A 20872-nucleotide genomic window follows, 5' to 3' on the forward strand; every position below is an offset into this window, starting at 1 on the left:
AAGTATTTCTTGTATGTTTTTCTTTGGTAGTTTTTTAAAAGGAAACTGTTCGTAGTAGAATGGACCAATAGCAATGTTGTTTTTTATTGACATGGTTGTGTTGTTTTGTCTTTTAGTTTGATTTTGTTATAATTATATTAAAGAGATAACAAAACATTACTAGGTATAAATAAATAATCTTAGCAACAATCTTATTAACAAATTAGTATTTTAGTTTAGCATTTTTTGTTTGATTATTTGTGATTTGTCCTCATATGTTCACTTTAATAGATAGTTGTGTTAAGGACATATTTTATGTAGTTGGCTAATCTTTTGACAAAACGCATTTTACTTGTATTTGGGTAGATCTAAGATGTGTTTAATACTTCAAGAAACATGTTGTTCAAGTCTAGTATTAAAGCCATGAAGATTGGACCAAAAAACAAGTGAAGAAAATGTGTTCAATAAAGCTAGACAGATAGCTCGACACCTGTGGACAGATAACTCGACAGCTGCTCGACACCTCTCGACAGCTAGCTATCTATCGAGCTTCTTAAGTTTTTTCCTTATCGTAATCTCGACACCTCCTGGACACCTGGTGAATTGATCGAGAAAGTTTCTGTCTCCTTGACACCTTCTCGACACCTCGATAGCTGTATCTGTCGAACTTCATTAAACCTCGACACCTACTATCTATCGAGGTTACGGAAATCAAAATTTTCAGATTTGATTTGTGGGCCAGGCTTTTGTATTTGTGTAGGGTTTCTTTTCTCACAACCTTAGACATATATAAGGCTTATTTTAGAGGCCGTCACATAAGAGAATACAAGGAGAACATATGCAAAAGGTGACCGATGTCTTATTCTCTCTGAAAGAAGCTATTGCGTCTTTGCGCCTTAGGGTTTTGTAACCAAGTGCTTCTTGATCTTCATTGTTGATGAAGTGAAGAACTTTGCAGCCAACATTCTTCTTCCTTAAGTTGGTGAGTGAGTCACGTACTAGGATTCGTGTAAAAGAGTTAGTCACGTATTGGGATCCGTGCAACATCAAAAGGTGGCATTCATATATTGAAGAGTTCAAAGGTTCTGAAGCAGTAGAAGGTTTCTGCTGTGAGTTCATCTACAGGAATTGTGGAGTCTAGAGACAAAGGTTTTGAACTAGATTTGAAACTTCTCTTTACTATAGTGGATTGCTTTTCGGGAAGGTTTCCCCTTAAGTTTTTTACTGTGAAACTGGTTGGTTTCATTGGTTTTCCTGGATCATCATATCTTGTCTTATTTATTTTTCCACTGCATGATTTTGACATGATATTGATGTTTGTTTGTTATTAACAATGTTTATTCATAATTAATCTAATTAACAACTTGGGCTTAAAACTTGTTAATTCTATTAACTGGGGTCTAAATTTCCCAACAAGTTGTATTGTACTATATTAAAAAACTGTTATTTTATGTCTTTTTTCATTTGTTGATAGCTTGTTAATACTAAATGTATATTAATTTACATTTTCATTTTTTTTTTAAATTTAGCCCCAATCTCTCAATAGTCTGGCCCGGTCTCTACCTACAAATTATCTTACAATATTTTTTACAAACTATTGGTGTACACTTTACATTGTAGACTAAGGAAATATGTACAACTGTGTACACTTTATATGAACAATATAATGTAAACTTATGATTGTCCAAAATAAAATTTTCCAAAAATAGCGGTGGAGGGAGAAGGGATACTCTTCTTGCCCGATTGCACTACTGTTGAGATTCAAGTCTTAACAACTAGTGCCACGCCAAGTAAGTCTTTTTGTGTATGCTTTTTTTTTCTTTTTTTTTTCTTTCTTTAATTTTCTAAAAGTTCCCAAATAATAGAGTAGAACAACAACTTGCAAAGTAAATTCTTTTAGTAATATGCACCAACTCACCGTCAGAAAATTGATAAGTCATGGCTTCAAGACAAAGAAGGAGCTATAGAATGGCATAGATTTTGATTAAGCCTTCAAACATTGCATATAAAGAGTTTTATTCATTTATGCTTCTAATCATGCTTCACTAACATGCAGTCAATATGTCTAAAAAAAAAAGTTTTACATCATCACAAACCGAAATTGTGAAAGGCTAAAGAATCATTCTAACACTCTCTTCATCTTTATTATCGGAGTTCAAAGCTTGAAATGCAGCAAGGCGGAAGTCCCATCTAAGCCTTTTTCAATGTAGTATTTACAATAGTCTCTAACTGTGGTTTCCCTATACTTTGGAGGATTGTCTTCCGATAATAACTCCTTGATGGGGCCGTAAAGTTTTGGGTATGACTGAACACTACCTGTGCAAAAAAAGCTCGCCACAGATACTCTTGGACCTACCTGGTTTGCCAATACTCTGTGTTCAACGCTTTCAAACCTGTCATTTGTTATAAGCTGAAAACACCAAACGGTAAAATTTTGTAAATTAGCTACAACAATAAGAATCCCTCTTGATTTTGGAGCATCAAAATTGAGAAATACATAAGAAATTTATCTACACCAGCATCAAACCAAGGAAACAAAAACAAGCTTCATTGTTTTTCATATCATTAATACATAATTTCATGTACTCCATTTGTTTGGACATAAATGATCCTTCCAATATGCAAGTAAATGGATTTGCTCTTGATCAAATGTATGTGTTAAGAGTAACAGAAGCTATTCCATGTTGGAACTTGGAAACAGTTTACTTTGGTGAGCTGAGAACATTGGAATTAATACTCTTTGGCCAATGGCTTCAAATCTGGAGTCCCGTCTCTCTCACATTAGACCAACAGGTCATTAAGTATTTTTAATATGATTATACTATGCACTTCCATAAAACAATTTATTTTAGGAGTTGCAGCATAACAAGATCCCCAGTAGACAAATAGAAGAGTAAAACGAAAATGTATTGCTAAATCTTTAAGTGTCGTTACCAAAATTGATAATAATTACTTGGATCCAACAATATTATATTAACAACTTATTCTTATCATTGTTATTCGATATTAGACTTTATCCTTAACTAATCACATTACTCACACGTTAATATTCCATCAGAAAAATAATGTGAAGACTTACTTGAAGAAGATCTCCAATGTTAACTACTAGAGCCCCCAGCAAAGGAGGGATATCGATCCACTTGTTCTGATGCAGAACTTGGAGGCCACCAATATGGTCTTGTAGAAGCACAGTGAGGAAGTCATTGTCAGCATGCTTGCTTGCGCCCAATGTTAAATCTGGTTGTGGACAAGCGGGATAGTAATGGCACAAAACTGCAAGTCCTTCGCGCAGTCAATGTCATTAAGGTGGTTTGGGTTCAAACCAAGGGCCTCCGATAATAACTCGAAAAGCAAAATCCCCAATTTCTTTACTTGCTTAGAGTACTCTGCAAGTATATCTCTGCTAGTAGTTATATAAATCACATAAGGTGGTCATGCTTCATAGGATACAAGTCATTCTCAATGTGAGTGAAAATACAACCATTAGAATATAGGTACGAGAAATAGTATACGGATTCACAAAATGAGCATTTAAGAATACAAAGGTTGCAAAGTTTACTCTTTGAAATCTCAAAAATAATATTTGCTTACCATTATGTATTTCTGGTTAAGTTATTTGAAGAAAAATATAAATGTATGAGGCCTATTAAGCAGTAACCATAATTCAAAAATAATGCTCTCTAAACTCTCCAGGACAAGGCCGATGGGAGGGAAACGTCATCATCACTTTCTCCGGATGATCTATCTAATAATAATTTTATATCTAGAACAGGTACTGTGCAACACCCGTTAACATGACCCTAATAGTATTTGTATAGAAGATAAAAACCACTATTGTGAATTTGTGATCACTAATTACTGATTAGTATTCCAATGAGTTAAAGGTTTAACCCCTACTTACATGATCATTTCATTTATTTGAGACTAGTCGTTCTTGCACTTATTCATTTACAAAACTTTGATCTTTGAAGTGGCTAGAAGCCTAGGATATTGTTGTTCTTAACGTTATCTTTTGCTCAATAATGTTAATAAATATTTCAGTCGATTATAAATTGTAAATCACATACCTGCACGAAGCTGGCAAGTCTTGTAGCTTTGGAGGATTAGGAGCCATCATACAAGAAAAAGTATCCCTCCAATTGGTCGCTGCTCCGCTGTACGGATCAAAGTTGCTGTTGTAAACCACCGGTCTCGCGCGGTCACGTGTATATAACTCTTTCTTAATCTCAGTATCTTGCTCGTAAAACCATACGCACTCCCTCCTTCATCTCCTCCAAAACACTCACAGGGATCCCATGATTGACTACCTGAAAGAAGCCCCATGTCTTTGATGCTTCACCAACTCTCTCAACAATCTCCTTGCGTTTAATTACATCTTTGTCGATGCCTTCCAGATCTATGACAGGAATACTGAACTGGGTGTCACCAGTAGTGGCTGAGTTCTTGTCGAAGTTATCTGGTGGGTGATAGAATATACGAGGGATCTCAGTAACCCCAGCATCTACAAGTCCTTTAACACCGGCTTTTGTGTCATCAAAAGCCCTCAACTCCCTTGCTCTATCATAGTCTGGCACTTCATCTCTGCTTGTAACAACCATTTTCCTATTTTCCTATTCTTTATGAGGTAGTCCTGGAAGTTATGCTCAAAACGAACCTTATCTATAATACATGGTCAAAAAAAGTGATTTAGAGCATCCACGTCAGCGGGTGTAAAGATGTGTATAATACAAAAAGTGTCCAAATTTACACAATTTTTCTTCAAAACTACCCACATCAGTGGGTAGGCCTGTCCACAGGTCAGTTTAGGTCGAGTTTGTGCCCAACTCGGAACCGACCAAACTAGATCGGATATTCAAAAGTTCAACCCACCGCCGACCGGCGTGGTTGATCGGATTGAGCTTATTCGACCTTCAACAAACGGCGGTCAATTTGGTCAGAGACCGAGATCGAAAAATCGGCCAAAATTCAGCAAGTCAACGATAAAATCAGCAAAATTTTGATGATATTTTCGCCGGAAATTCGCCAGATTTGACAAAATCTCACTAGATTCAATGAGATCTCACCAAATCCCATGGAGATTTCAAGGATCTAGTTGAGATCTCACCGGATCTAAAAAATTTCATCGAAAAATGCTCCTTAACACTGATTCGGTTAGGTTTCTTCATGTTTGGGGGAGAAAACCCGCCAACTGACCTGCCGTTTACGAGTTCTAGAGGTAGAGACCTGTCGCCGACTGTCACCGACGTCGAGTCGGCCGGTTCTCTGGCCGGATCGGATGCTTATTGCGGTTGGGTCAAGTACCAAGTTTCCGCGGACAACCCTATTAGTGGGTGTAAAGATTTGTATATTTATACACTTGCTACAATAACCGTGTAAATATACGCGGTTACTATAACTGTGTATAATAATATTTTATTATTTTTCTCTCTCACCATTCATATTCTCTCTTTCACCATTCACCAACCCAGCAAAAGAAACACGGAACAAACACAGCATCCCAACGAACACAGTAATCCAGCAAAAGAAGAATAAAAGAAAAGGAGGAGAAACACCCAACCACCAACCCAACACCACCTAACCACCAACCCAGCACCACCCAATCACCACTACTACAACCCATTTTCAACAGTTGATAATCCACCACAAAATTGACCCAAAATCAACAGAAAATCAAATCAAACCATCAGAAAACCCAACTCAAAATCAAGCTAAACCCATCGAATCTGCCACCGTTGCTGCCGCCACGAATCTACCTTGCTGCTGCCCAGATCTGCTTGCTTCTGCCGCCGACTTTTCTGCCATGTGTGAGTTTTGGTTTTGATATATGAGAGAGGAAGAGAGGAAGAGAGTACCAAACCTTTTGGTTTGAGACATAAGAGAGGAAGAGAGTTGAGGGAGTCCTAGAGGCAAAGAAGAATTGAGAAAGAGAGGGAAAAACACGATTGAGACTTTTTGACAATCACACGGTTGAGACTTAAGATGAGGTTAAGATGAAAAAGATATTAAAAAGATAGATATTGATAAAATAATAATAATAATAAACATTATTAAAATAGAAAAGATTGTAAAATAAATGAACTGATGTGGGTGTTTTGGAAAAATGGTAGTGTAAAATAGAAAAAGTAGGTTCTTAGTATAAAATAGACGGAAAAATTTGGCCAGATTGATGCAATTGCTTATGGCCCCAAGATTTTATTATAATTAGACATTCCATTAGAATATTGTCACATTAAATTTTTTTTAAAATGATATAATCCATCATTTGATTTACATATATAAACACAATTATAATAAATGTTTTAATATGTAATTAATAAATTTATATTAAGAGAAAAATATAATAAAATAATAAATAAAATAAATAAATTATATTTTGTTAAACTTTCATGTGTATTGTACAGGTTACCAATTAGTGTGATACAAATTCATAGGGGAGCAATATATAGGTAACAAAAGATCTTTTATATATATATAGAAAAATGCAAGATACTCCTAAACTTTGGGTTAGTAGTCATTACACTTCCTAAGCTTTTATTTTAGCTAATTTGCTCCTTGAACTTTACTTATGTGCCAAATTAGTATTCCAGTTAGTCTGCTATTAAACTGAGTAATGGAATTTTGTGCCTGTCACATGAAAACACATTAAAGGGAAAAAAAAACATTTACATATTGAAAGTTGAAACTAGAGAAACCAAGATGAGTAAGACAAGGGTTCTTTGAGAGAAAGGTCTCTCTCAATCATTGTCTCTCCTATCGCTAATCAATCCATCCTACCTCTGATCTCACTGTTCATGATCCTAAACACTGAAATGGATTTTGTATAATTTTGAATTTTGTTGGTTGGGTTCCTGAATTTGAATTATGAAGTGTGTGGGTTTCAAAACTTTGAATTTGAGGTGTCGTTGTGGAATTTAAGTTCTACTTTGTTCTATGAGTAAAATTTGAGGAAGGTTGGTGGGGTCAAAAACATTTGCCATATAAAATTATGGTTATTATTTAGAAAATTTGACAAATTTGTGATAGTAGCCCTAGCCGTGGACCAGGTTTGGGTTGGGTATACCCAAACCCGACCCAAAAAATATACCCATGAATACTCTATCCCAATACTCGATTAGCATTCATACGCAATTTATACTAGGATTTTTTACCAATAGATATCCAGACCTAACCCAAACCCATTTTTTTGTGCCTTTAATTTTCTTTTCAAGTGATGGTATTTAAAACTAAATAATAAAAATATTATATATATATATATATATATAAACTCTTTAAAAGAATCCAAGAAAGAAGGAGTCCGTGGATTCGGAGCTTGCACGTGGTCGTGTCAGTAAGTTCTACTGGTGGGTAGCATTAGGAAGTCAAGCGGGGAGCTTGTAGTCCTTCTGTATGAACTTCGATTCTTTCGCATAGTGGATTCAGGTTTACCTTGAGGATAGCTAGGTCAAATCCTCCCCAGGTTTTTACCGTGTGGTTTCCTGGGTGATCATATCATTGTGTCTTTTACTATTCCGCTGCTTTATTATTTTGATATGATTATTTGATTGCTTTAACCTAGAATTGCATAGTTTGACTAAGTAACAACTTGGCTAATTAATCTAGGCTAACCAATCTGGTTGTTTTAAGGGGTCTAAAACCGTTCAAATATATCCTAGCGAAGTTACTAAACATGAAGCTAAGTATTTTATGGCCCAAATTGGATTAGTAATCTTCCAATAAATGATTTCTATTATTTGGGGACACCCTAATTAATGTCTCACAACCATCTAATTACTTATGAGAACAAGGCAAATTACTTGTGTGGGAGAAAGATATTTCTTTTGTAACCACTGGGGCCCATTCATCTAAGTAAAAGTAAAGTATTTCTTGTATGTTTTTCTTTGGTAGTTTTTTAAAAGGAAACTGTTCGTAGTAGAATGGACCAATAGCAATGTTGTTTTTTATTGACATGGTTGTGTTGTTTTGTCTTTTAGTTTGATTTTGTTATAATTATATTAAAGAGATAACAAAACATTACTAGGTATAAATAAATAATCTTAGCAACAATCTTATTAACAAATTAGTATTTTAGTTTAGCATTTTTTGTTTGATTATTTGTGATTTGTCCTCATATGTTCACTTTAATAGATAGTTGTGTTAAGGACATATTTTATGTAGTTGGCTAATCTTTTGACAAAACGCATTTTACTTGTATTTGGGTAGATCTAAGATGTGTTTAATACTTCAAGAAACATGTTGTTCAAGTCTAGTATTAAAGCCATGAAGATTGGACCAAAAAACAAGTGAAGAAAATGTGTTCAATAAAGCTAGACAGATAGCTCGACACCTGTGGACAGATAACTCGACAGCTGCTCGACACCTCTCGACAGCTAGCTATCTATCGAGCTTCTTAAGTTTTTTCCTTATCGTAATCTCGACACCTCCTGGACACCTGGTGAATTGATCGAGAAAGTTTCTGTCTCCTTGACACCTTCTCGACACCTCGATAGCTGTATCTGTCGAACTTCATTAAACCTCGACACCTACTATCTATCGAGGTTACGGAAATCAAAATTTTCAGATTTGATTTGTGGGCCAGGCTTTTGTATTTGTGTAGGGTTTCTTTTCTCACAACCTTAGACATATATAAGGCTTATTTTAGAGGCCGTCACATAAGAGAATACAAGGAGAACATATGCAAAAGGTGACCGATGTCTTATTCTCTCTGAAAGAAGCTATTGCGTCTTTGCGCCTTAGGGTTTTGTAACCAAGTGCTTCTTGATCTTCATTGTTGATGAAGTGAAGAACTTTGCAGCCAACATTCTTCTTCCTTAAGTTGGTGAGTGAGTCACGTACTAGGATTCGTGTAAAAGAGTTAGTCACGTATTGGGATCCGTGCAACATCAAAAGGTGGCATTCATATATTGAAGAGTTCAAAGGTTCTGAAGCAGTAGAAGGTTTCTGCTGTGAGTTCATCTACAGGAATTGTGGAGTCTAGAGACAAAGGTTTTGAACTAGATTTGAAACTTCTCTTTACTATAGTGGATTGCTTTTCGGGAAGGTTTCCCCTTAAGTTTTTTACTGTGAAACTGGTTGGTTTCATTGGTTTTCCTGGATCATCATATCTTGTCTTATTTATTTTTCCACTGCATGATTTTGACATGATATTGATGTTTGTTTGTTATTAACAATGTTTATTCATAATTAATCTAATTAACAACTTGGGCTTAAAACTTGTTAATTCTATTAACTGGGGTCTAAATTTCCCAACAAGTTGTATTGTACTATATTAAAAAACTGTTATTTTATGTCTTTTTTCATTTGTTGATAGCTTGTTAATACTAAATGTATATTAATTTACATTTTCATTTTTTTTTTAAATTTAGCCCCAATCTCTCAATAGTCTGGCCCGGTCTCTACCTACAAATTATCTTACAATATTTTTTACAAACTATTGGTGTACACTTTACATTGTAGACTAAGGAAATATGTACAACTGTGTACACTTTATATGAACAATATAATGTAAACTTATGATTGTCCAAAATAAAATTTTCCAAAAATAGCGGTGGAGGGAGAAGGGATACTCTTCTTGCCCGATTGCACTACTGTTGAGATTCAAGTCTTAACAACTAGTGCCACGCCAAGTAAGTCTTTTTGTGTATGCTTTTTTTTTCTTTTTTTTTTCTTTCTTTAATTTTCTAAAAGTTCCCAAATAATAGAGTAGAACAACAACTTGCAAAGTAAATTCTTTTAGTAATATGCACCAACTCACCGTCAGAAAATTGATAAGTCATGGCTTCAAGACAAAGAAGGAGCTATAGAATGGCATAGATTTTGATTAAGCCTTCAAACATTGCATATAAAGAGTTTTATTCATTTATGCTTCTAATCATGCTTCACTAACATGCAGTCAATATGTCTAAAAAAAAAAGTTTTACATCATCACAAACCGAAATTGTGAAAGGCTAAAGAATCATTCTAACACTCTCTTCATCTTTATTATCGGAGTTCAAAGCTTGAAATGCAGCAAGGCGGAAGTCCCATCTAAGCCTTTTTCAATGTAGTATTTACAATAGTCTCTAACTGTGGTTTCCCTATACTTTGGAGGATTGTCTTCCGATAATAACTCCTTGATGGGGCCGTAAAGTTTTGGGTATGACTGAACACTACCTGTGCAAAAAAAGCTCGCCACAGATACTCTTGGACCTACCTGGTTTGCCAATACTCTGTGTTCAACGCTTTCAAACCTGTCATTTGTTATAAGCTGAAAACACCAAACGGTAAAATTTTGTAAATTAGCTACAACAATAAGAATCCCTCTTGATTTTGGAGCATCAAAATTGAGAAATACATAAGAAATTTATCTACACCAGCATCAAACCAAGGAAACAAAAACAAGCTTCATTGTTTTTCATATCATTAATACATAATTTCATGTACTCCATTTGTTTGGACATAAATGATCCTTCCAATATGCAAGTAAATGGATTTGCTCTTGATCAAATGTATGTGTTAAGAGTAACAGAAGCTATTCCATGTTGGAACTTGGAAACAGTTTACTTTGGTGAGCTGAGAACATTGGAATTAATACTCTTTGGCCAATGGCTTCAAATCTGGAGTCCCGTCTCTCTCACATTAGACCAACAGGTCATTAAGTATTTTTAATATGATTATACTATGCACTTCCATAAAACAATTTATTTTAGGAGTTGCAGCATAACAAGATCCCCAGTAGACAAATAGAAGAGTAAAACGAAAATGTATTGCTAAATCTTTAAGTGTCGTTACCAAAATTGATAATAATTACTTGGATCCAACAATATTATATTAACAACTTATTCTTATCATTGTTATTCGATATTAGACTTTATCCTTAACTAATCACATTACTCACACGTTAATATTCCATCAGAAAAATAATGTGAAGACTTACTTGAAGAAGATCTCCAATGTTAACTACTAGAGCCCCCAGCAAAGGAGGGATATCGATCCACTTGTTCTGATGCAGAACTTGGAGGCCACCAATATGGTCTTGTAGAAGCACAGTGAGGAAGTCATTGTCAGCATGCTTGCTTGCGCCCAATGTTAAATCTGGTTGTGGACAAGCGGGATAGTAATGGCACAAAACTGCAAGTCCTTCGCGCAGTCAATGTCATTAAGGTGGTTTGGGTTCAAACCAAGGGCCTCCGATAATAACTCGAAAAGCAAAATCCCCAATTTCTTTACTTGCTTAGAGTACTCTGCAAGTATATCTCTGCTAGTAGTTATATAAATCACATAAGGTGGTCATGCTTCATAGGATACAAGTCATTCTCAATGTGAGTGAAAATACAACCATTAGAATATAGGTACGAGAAATAGTATACGGATTCACAAAATGAGCATTTAAGAATACAAAGGTTGCAAAGTTTACTCTTTGAAATCTCAAAAATAATATTTGCTTACCATTATGTATTTCTGGTTAAGTTATTTGAAGAAAAATATAAATGTATGAGGCCTATTAAGCAGTAACCATAATTCAAAAATAATGCTCTCTAAACTCTCCAGGACAAGGCCGATGGGAGGGAAACGTCATCATCACTTTCTCCGGATGATCTATCTAATAATAATTTTATATCTAGAACAGGTACTGTGCAACACCCGTTAACATGACCCTAATAGTATTTGTATAGAAGATAAAAACCACTATTGTGAATTTGTGATCACTAATTACTGATTAGTATTCCAATGAGTTAAAGGTTTAACCCCTACTTACATGATCATTTCATTTATTTGAGACTAGTCGTTCTTGCACTTATTCATTTACAAAACTTTGATCTTTGAAGTGGCTAGAAGCCTAGGATATTGTTGTTCTTAACGTTATCTTTTGCTCAATAATGTTAATAAATATTTCAGTCGATTATAAATTGTAAATCACATACCTGCACGAAGCTGGCAAGTCTTGTAGCTTTGGAGGATTAGGAGCCATCATACAAGAAAAAGTATCCCTCCAATTGGTCGCTGCTCCGCTGTACGGATCAAAGTTGCTGTTGTAAACCACCGGTCTCGCGCGGTCACGTGTATATAACTCTTTCTTAATCTCAGTATCTTGCTCGTAAAACCATACGCACTCCCTCCTTCATCTCCTCCAAAACACTCACAGGGATCCCATGATTGACTACCTGAAAGAAGCCCCATGTCTTTGATGCTTCACCAACTCTCTCAACAATCTCCTTGCGTTTAATTACATCTTTGTCGATGCCTTCCAGATCTATGACAGGAATACTGAACTGGGTGTCACCAGTAGTGGCTGAGTTCTTGTCGAAGTTATCTGGTGGGTGATAGAATATACGAGGGATCTCAGTAACCCCAGCATCTACAAGTCCTTTAACACCGGCTTTTGTGTCATCAAAAGCCCTCAACTCCCTTGCTCTATCATAGTCTGGCACTTCATCTCTGCTTGTAACAACCATTTTCCTATTTTCCTATTCTTTATGAGGTAGTCCTGGAAGTTATGCTCAAAACGAACCTTATCTATAATACATGGTCAAAAAAAGTGATTTAGAGCATCCACGTCAGCGGGTGTAAAGATGTGTATAATACAAAAAGTGTCCAAATTTACACAATTTTTCTTCAAAACTACCCACATCAGTGGGTAGGCCTGTCCACAGGTCAGTTTAGGTCGAGTTTGTGCCCAACTCGGAACCGACCAAACTAGATCGGATATTCAAAAGTTCAACCCACCGCCGACCGGCGTGGTTGATCGGATTGAGCTTATTCGACCTTCAACAAACGGCGGTCAATTTGGTCAGAGACCGAGATCGAAAAATCGGCCAAAATTCAGCAAGTCAACGATAAAATCAGCAAAATTTTGATGATATTTTCGCCGGAAATTCGCCAGATTTGACAAAATCTCACTAGATTCAATGAGATCTCACCAAATCCCATGGAGATTTCAAGGATCTAGTTGAGATCTCACCGGATCTAAAAAATTTCATCGAAAAATGCTCCTTAACACTGATTCGGTTAGGTTTCTTCATGTTTGGGGGAGAAAACCCGCCAACTGACCTGCCGTTTACGAGTTCTAGAGGTAGAGACCTGTCGCCGACTGTCACCGACGTCGAGTCGGCCGGTTCTCTGGCCGGATCGGATGCTTATTGCGGTTGGGTCAAGTACCAAGTTTCCGCGGACAACCCTATTAGTGGGTGTAAAGATTTGTATATTTATACACTTGCTACAATAACCGTGTAAATATACGCGGTTACTATAACTGTGTATAATAATATTTTATTATTTTTCTCTCTCACCATTCATATTCTCTCTTTCACCATTCACCAACCCAGCAAAAGAAACACGGAACAAACACAGCATCCCAACGAACACAGTAATCCAGCAAAAGAAGAATAAAAGAAAAGGAGGAGAAACACCCAACCACCAACCCAACACCACCTAACCACCAACCCAGCACCACCCAATCACCACTACTACAACCCATTTTCAACAGTTGATAATCCACCACAAAATTGACCCAAAATCAACAGAAAATCAAATCAAACCATCAGAAAACCCAACTCAAAATCAAGCTAAACCCATCGAATCTGCCACCGTTGCTGCCGCCACGAATCTACCTTGCTGCTGCCCAGATCTGCTTGCTTCTGCCGCCGACTTTTCTGCCATGTGTGAGTTTTGGTTTTGATATATGAGAGAGGAAGAGAGGAAGAGAGTACCAAACCTTTTGGTTTGAGACATAAGAGAGGAAGAGAGTTGAGGGAGTCCTAGAGGCAAAGAAGAATTGAGAAAGAGAGGGAAAAACACGATTGAGACTTTTTGACAATCACACGGTTGAGACTTAAGATGAGGTTAAGATGAAAAAGATATTAAAAAGATAGATATTGATAAAATAATAATAATAATAAACATTATTAAAATAGAAAAGATTGTAAAATAAATGAACTGATGTGGGTGTTTTGGAAAAATGGTAGTGTAAAATAGAAAAAGTAGGTTCTTAGTATAAAATAGACGGAAAAATTTGGCCAGATTGATGCAATTGCTTATGGCCCCAAGATTTTATTATAATTAGACATTCCATTAGAATATTGTCACATTAAATTTTTTTTAAAATGATATAATCCATCATTTGATTTACATATATAAACACAATTATAATAAATGTTTTAATATGTAATTAATAAATTTATATTAAGAGAAAAATATAATAAAATAATAAATAAAATAAATAAATTATATTTTGTTAAACTTTCATGTGTATTGTACAGGTTACCAATTAGTGTGATACAAATTCATAGGGGAGCAATATATAGGTAACAAAAGATCTTTTATATATATATAGAAAAATGCAAGATACTCCTAAACTTTGGGTTAGTAGTCATTACACTTCCTAAGCTTTTATTTTAGCTAATTTGCTCCTTGAACTTTACTTATGTGCCAAATTAGTATTCCAGTTAGTCTGCTATTAAACTGAGTAATGGAATTTTGTGCCTGTCACATGAAAACACATTAAAGGGAAAAAAAAACATTTACATATTGAAAGTTGAAACTAGAGAAACCAAGATGAGTAAGACAAGGGTTCTTTGAGAGAAAGGTCTCTCTCAATCATTGTCTCTCCTATCGCTAATCAATCCATCCTACCTCTGATCTCACTGTTCATGATCCTAAACACTGAAATGGATTTTGTATAATTTTGAATTTTGTTGGTTGGGTTCCTGAATTTGAATTATGAAGTGTGTGGGTTTCAAAACTTTGAATTTGAGGTGTCGTTGTGGAATTTAAGTTCTACTTTGTTCTATGAGTAAAATTTGAGGAAGGTTGGTGGGGTCAAAAACATTTGCCATATAAAATTATGGTTATTATTTAGAAAATTTGACAAATTTGTGATAGTAGCCCTAGCCGTGGACCAGGTTTGGGTTGGGTATACCCAAACCCGACCCAAAAAATATACCCATGAATACTCTATCCCAATACTCGATTAGCATTCATACGCAATTTATACTAGGATTTTTTACCAATAGATATCCAGACCTAACCCAAACCCATTTTTTTGTGCCTTTAATTTTCTTTTCAAGTGATGGTATTTAAAACTAAATAATAAAAATATTATATATATATATATATATATAAACTCTTTATTAACAATTTTTTAATGATTATATACTAAATTATAATGTTGTGACTAAATTCTATATTTCTTTTTCCATTGAATTAAGTCATGATTTTTTGCTTCACTATGCAGTATGCACAAGCATTTGCTTAATGTCATTCCCAAGCAATATCCAATAAACATCTTTCTTTGCCTCTTTATCTCCCCACTACTCTTTACTTTACCATTACTCCTTCATTATTTTCTCTTTCTTATATTTTGACTCTTCTTCTCCCCCATTTTATTTTGTATAAATTCGATATCGTTTCTCCCATTCAATCCATATTTTTCCAACAAAAAAAAAAAGTGAGTACTATCTCTCTCTCTCTCTCTCTCTCTCTCTCTCTCTCTCTCTCTCTCTCTCTCTCTCTTTTCTTTTGGTAGATTTTTTTTATTTCTTATAACTCTGATTAAGGGTGATGGTTTTTTTATTAAAAAAAAAAAAAAGTGTTTTGGTATTGTGTTTTTTAAAATTTCTCATCAGAAAGTCTTCTCTCCCCTATTTATTGCTTTGGTTAAATTTTGGTTTGGGTTTGTAGGGATAAGTTTTGCTGCCCAAGCCCAAGATGTATGGGGTCCTGGCCTAGTGAGCCTAATACAATAAATTTGTAGAGAGTGGATTGGAGAACTAGGCCCTAATGAATTTGACAACGGCTAGTATGGATTCAAGAGATGATCAGACAAGAGCAAAGCACATAAGACTGAATGAATTCTCTGTCCGAGGAGGCAAATCTTATTATAAATGGATAAAACTGATTACAATTGTTACTTTGAGTGCTACAGTATTCTTTCTCTATTTTTCCGATTCCCTTCTCATGGAGGGTCTCTTGCATTATATATCTCCCTTTGGGCCATCTCGACCTTACACTTGTTGATCATTTGAGCCTTTACTCGAGTGCTTGTCCCATCAGACACCCTTTGTGGCTTTCTGTGAGTCGTGCTACCCAAGGCAGTACTGTTCAGGGGTCTTCTCCACATAAATGCGACCAGAAAAGTAGCTGCAGTGCATTTAATGCGGTGATAGCATTTTTCCTCTAGATATTTTTGGTTTCCCTTCCTTTTTGTATGTTCGTGAGGCATGTCCCCATTACTGGAACTTCTATGAAGGTCACATTTATCATTGGAATACATATCTGAGCCATATTTGTCATAGCCAAGGAGGAATTCCTCATCGAACCGCCTCCTACACTTTTTCCTATATATGAGACTCTAAACTGAAATCTCTCATAACTATTTATCCCTTCTCAGACATGCCCACGTCCTTGGATAAACTCAAGGCCCAATATATAATTTTGGGCCCTTGTCCCTACAGTAACTCCTCAAAACTCTGGTTTTTCCCTCTCATCCGAGGAGAAAAAGTGGGGTTTTGATTTTTAAGAGGCAAAACCATTTATCTCTCTAGTTCGCACATGCAAAAGTGCCGTTTTACGTGCCCCATAATTGCAACTGACGCTTTGAAGCCCGCGAGATTTCATTAAATGCTCTAGGCGACACTTTGTTCCCCAGATCTAACGGTGAGGTGCAAATCCAACAGTTGATCTTTCTCCTGGAATTTTGAGTGGTATAGCTCCCACTCATTTTCACCCTCTATAAAAAGCATTGAGGGAAATCATTTTCCCTTCACTTTACGAATTCTCAAGTTCTCCAGAGATCTCAAGCACTCTAACTCACTAAGCTCCATAGATCCCCAAGTTTCCTAAACTCTTTTCCTTAAGAAATTACCAAAATATTTTGTTAAAGGTTCAAGATTTGACACACACACTTGTTTTCCTAAGTATCTATTTCTTCAAACTTTCTTTTTCTCCTTGGTCGTGGTCCTCGGCCTTCTTCCTTATTAGAAAACTTTCTCCTTGTCATCCACATTTGCTTAGATTGGTAGCTCTGACCGGTATGGAGGGTTTCAAGGCCAAATAATGTATCCCGCAGGGAGTGGGCTTACAATATTGTCCCCCAGACCGAATACTTACCAATAGAGATATGGGTGAGGTTATCATTCCAATGATCGCCTTTATAGAGGGAGGAATGACACTTCCCATGGGTAGGATAACCAAAGACTACCTGCTTAACCATAGGCTGTGTCCCCATCAGTGCGCTCCCAACCTGTTTATAGTCCAATGGAGTGTAGATGCCCTGAACGACCAGATGAACTTAGGGCTCACATGGCATGACGTCGTTCATATGTACGAGTGTCATTCCCTTGCTAACGCGGGAGATTACCTTAAGTCCCGTTCCGACGTCGTTAGGTTAATATCTTGCCTCCCTAAGTCCAACAAGTGTTTGAAAGACGGTTATCTAGTCGCCTCCAAAGAGTGGCACGACGGTCTTCCTTGCCCAACTCGGGCATGAGAGCCAAGTGGGTTACCCTAGGATTAGTTTCTTTGGGCAAGGGATTTAGCCCTTTTATTCGTTTTCATTTTTAACACTTCATCTTCTTCTAATGATGATTTTCATTGGTCTAACCACAATTTCCTTCTCAGATATTTTTGTAGATAAAAACCACGTTGCTCCGAGGATCAGCCTAACCAACGTTCCAGCTTTCAACTATCTTTTAAGGTCAAAGATATTTGTGAGTAAAGATGGACAGCTACAAGCCACTCATTTGATTCTGGACTACGTGCCCCTGTCCCGCATATTTCAGGACGCAAGCCAAGCAATAAAGGCCGGAAGCCCTAGATTGGCTCGGATAGACATCTCTAAGCCAGGATTTTTGGCTCGGAGAGACCTTCCTTCCGTTTAGCTGCCCATTCAACGCGCCCTTCAGGAGGTAGCTGCTCCAAGAGAGGAGATAGCTTCTACACACTTATCCCTCGAGGCCGAGATTGACCGGTTCCGCTTTAACAAGGAAGGTGAAGTGCCAACAAGGCTAGTAGAGCTCTCAGACTCCGAAGTTGACTTTGATTGATTTTTTGCTGCACATTCTCTAAGGTTGATAGTTGCTCGGATTGATACCAGCTCAGAAGTCGAAGAAGAAGGCATGAACCTAAAGCAAAAGACTGGTTTAAAAGGCCTAATGGCCAATAGGAACAAAGGACAAGCTTCGAAAGAAGTCCCTAAGATCCAAGTTACTCCTAATCTTCCTCCTCCTCCCCTTTCGCTCCCTGATGACCTCGGACTGAAGGCCATTCCGAATTTAAGGAAGAAGAGGTCGGTTAAGGACCTGAAGAAAGGTGAGGTGGGACCTCAAAAGGGGGACAAGCAGTAGAAAAAGACTAGGGACCCCAAAGACAAGAAGGCCAAATTGGTAGAAAGCTGAGTTGAAGCTGAAGTCCACCGAGGGCAGCGCACCTGGGCCCTTCAGTTAGAGGTAGACGGTGCTTTCATTCCTTAGGATGCCACACTTTGGGAATCTCAAAGGGGGCACACCACCGTTCTCACCAAGGACCTAGAGCAGCCTTTTCTCCTTCCTAGGACATGGATGGCCTTAGGCGCACCAGGCAATCCAACCTCTTCATGTCATTGAAGAGGGACCTCACAATGGTAAGTTAGTCAACATTCTTCTTCACCAAACACTTAGGTGCACGTTTATCCATATGAACATATTTGACCACTTCACTATTGTTATACAGGTCACTCAACAAGTTTTTGTAGCTGAGGAGTGGGTCAGGAATGCTCGCGATGAAGTTAATGCCAAGGCCCAGTCCCGAGCTAATGCCGAGAAGATTCTTGCAGCCCTTAAGGAGGAGCACAAGGAGCTATCTAATAAGCTGAAGGAGGTAGACAAGGAGCGCCTGAGTGCCTTGGCTGGCCTAAAGACTGCTGAGACCCAAGCCGAGGACCAGCGCAAATTTCTCTACACAACAAAGCTAAACCTAGCCACCGAAAAGCAAACAGTTTTGGACCTCAAGGCAGAGCCGCAAAGAGTCAAAGATGCAACTCAGGTGTCCAGGGAAGCCGTTGAGGCCACGATGAAGGAATCCTACAAGCGTGGGGTGAAGGACACAGAGACCCGACTGGTCGAGGAGGTGGTTGTAATGTGCAGGGACTACTGCACCGAGTCTTGGGAAGTAGCGATGGACCGTGCAGGAGTCCTTGCAAACTCCAAGCTTAGGAGGGCCGAGAATATCTTCTTCCCGGAGGATATTTGAGAAATTCCAGATTTGGTCCCTCCTTCCAAGCAACTTCCTACCACCCAAGCTCCCCCTCATGATGCTGAAGTTCCAAAAGAGGCTAAAGTGAGTGAGGAGGCTCAGCCTCCGATGAAGGCTAAGCCCTCCAAGGATGCAGAGCTTAGGTCTTAGGTTAGAGATTCCCAATTCGAGAAGGCTGATTCTAAGAAGGACCCTCCATAGGCGAAGACCTAAGTTTAGGATTTTCTTTTGTAGCTTTCTGTGTGTACTTTTTACCTTTTCTTTTTTCTTTTCTTTTCTTTTTTTGGTAATGGTGTTCTACCAACATTTGTAATGCATCTTTCTTTTAATCAATGAAAAGACTTTTCTTCTCATTCTCTTCCATTTTATTTTAATCTTATTCTATGTGTTTCTAGTATGTATGCCTTTAGGACTGACTATTGCCAATAAACTTGAAGTGTTATATCTCTTTCTTTAATAACATCTAATAACAGCAACTTGTCATCAACTTAAATAATTTGACTAAATATCAGCAATAAAAAGATTTGCCATATACTTGCACTGTGAATTGATCCTTTTGTGATGAAGATCAAATCTAATACAGGTAAGTAAATTACTTTGTGAAGAATAGAAGGGACAAACATCCTACATTCTGCCCAACATTTAGACAAACAAATGAGGGCTTTTAGCCTGTTCAAAACCAACAATCCGAGGAGTTTGGACATAATCCTGGACTTGTTTCACCAATTAGTGAAGGAAAAATAGGTATCCCAGTGTTAATACTTAGCAATATACCATCAAGTATTGATTTCCCATAGATATTGAATGTTAATTTCACCTAAGTATGCAGCTCAAGAGACCTAACATGCCTTAGGATCTATTTAACACTTATAAAGATGCCATTGAGTGTTAATTTCACCCAAGTATGTGTTGAGTTAGCGGAAGCTCTGACACTAGATTATTGAACAAATGACTGAACAAGAGAGCTTTTATTAAAAACTTAACTCTTTGAATTACAACACTTTACAAGCACTGATACTTGACTCCCATACACTGACACTAATGCACTGCAAACACGGCACTTACTCACCAAATACACTTCCACACACCTCACTTCTAGACACCTACACACACTAGCTCTTGACTCTATTTCACTCTACACACTTGGCTTATGGCACACACTTACCACCTCATACAACTTTACACATCTCTCACTTGATGCTTTATGACACTCATTCACTTCACCTTACTTCACTTTACTAGTCTCACACTCTACTTCACACACGCTACATCTATTTATACTAAATGTATGTTGGTTAGGAAACCAACTTGAAGCTTCTAGCTTCTTCTTTTTAAATACTTTATTTACCAAGCTTCTAAACTATTCTATAAACATGTGGCTGAGTTTTACTTCTACATAGAAGTCTCTAGAGAACTAAAGAGAGACATCTCATAAAGAAATCTGGAATGCAAGAGAATGTTCTAGAGAATATGTGAAACGTTCTAAGAGTTTCTAGAAGTTTCTAGAAATTTCTAAAGACAAGAGAGTTAGTGTTGATTTCTAACAGTATGTGCTCCGAGAGACCTGACATGCCTTAGGATCTATTTAACACTTATAAAAATGCCATTGAATGTTAATTTCACCCAAGCATGTGGTTTGAGAAACCTGACATAACTTGGGATCTGTTTAGCACTTATGAAGATGCCATTG

General features: G+C 37.1%; 1 protein-coding gene and 1 pseudogene across 1 annotated transcript; both read right to left on the reverse strand.

Annotated features, from left to right (window-relative positions):
- Positions 1-1968: 1968 nt before the first annotated feature.
- LOC111993886 (1-aminocyclopropane-1-carboxylate oxidase homolog 1) lies at positions 1969-4756 on the reverse strand. Its single transcript, XM_065769540.1, is given in 5 exon segments — positions 1969-2389; positions 3059-3255; positions 3258-3379; positions 4047-4225; positions 4227-4756. Coding segments are annotated over 5 exon segments (1104 nt in total). The 5' UTR covers positions 4578-4756; the 3' UTR covers positions 1969-2134.
- Positions 4757-9801: 5045 nt separating this feature from the next.
- On the reverse strand, positions 9802-12589 carry LOC136065823 (1-aminocyclopropane-1-carboxylate oxidase homolog 1-like; annotated as a pseudogene).
- Positions 12590-20872: the final 8283 nt, after the last annotated feature.

This window comes from Quercus suber, unplaced genomic scaffold (genome assembly GCF_002906115.3).
Source record: "Quercus suber isolate HL8 unplaced genomic scaffold, Cork oak 2.0 scaffold_1196, whole genome shotgun sequence".
Taxonomy (NCBI): domain Eukaryota; kingdom Viridiplantae; phylum Streptophyta; class Magnoliopsida; order Fagales; family Fagaceae; genus Quercus; species Quercus suber.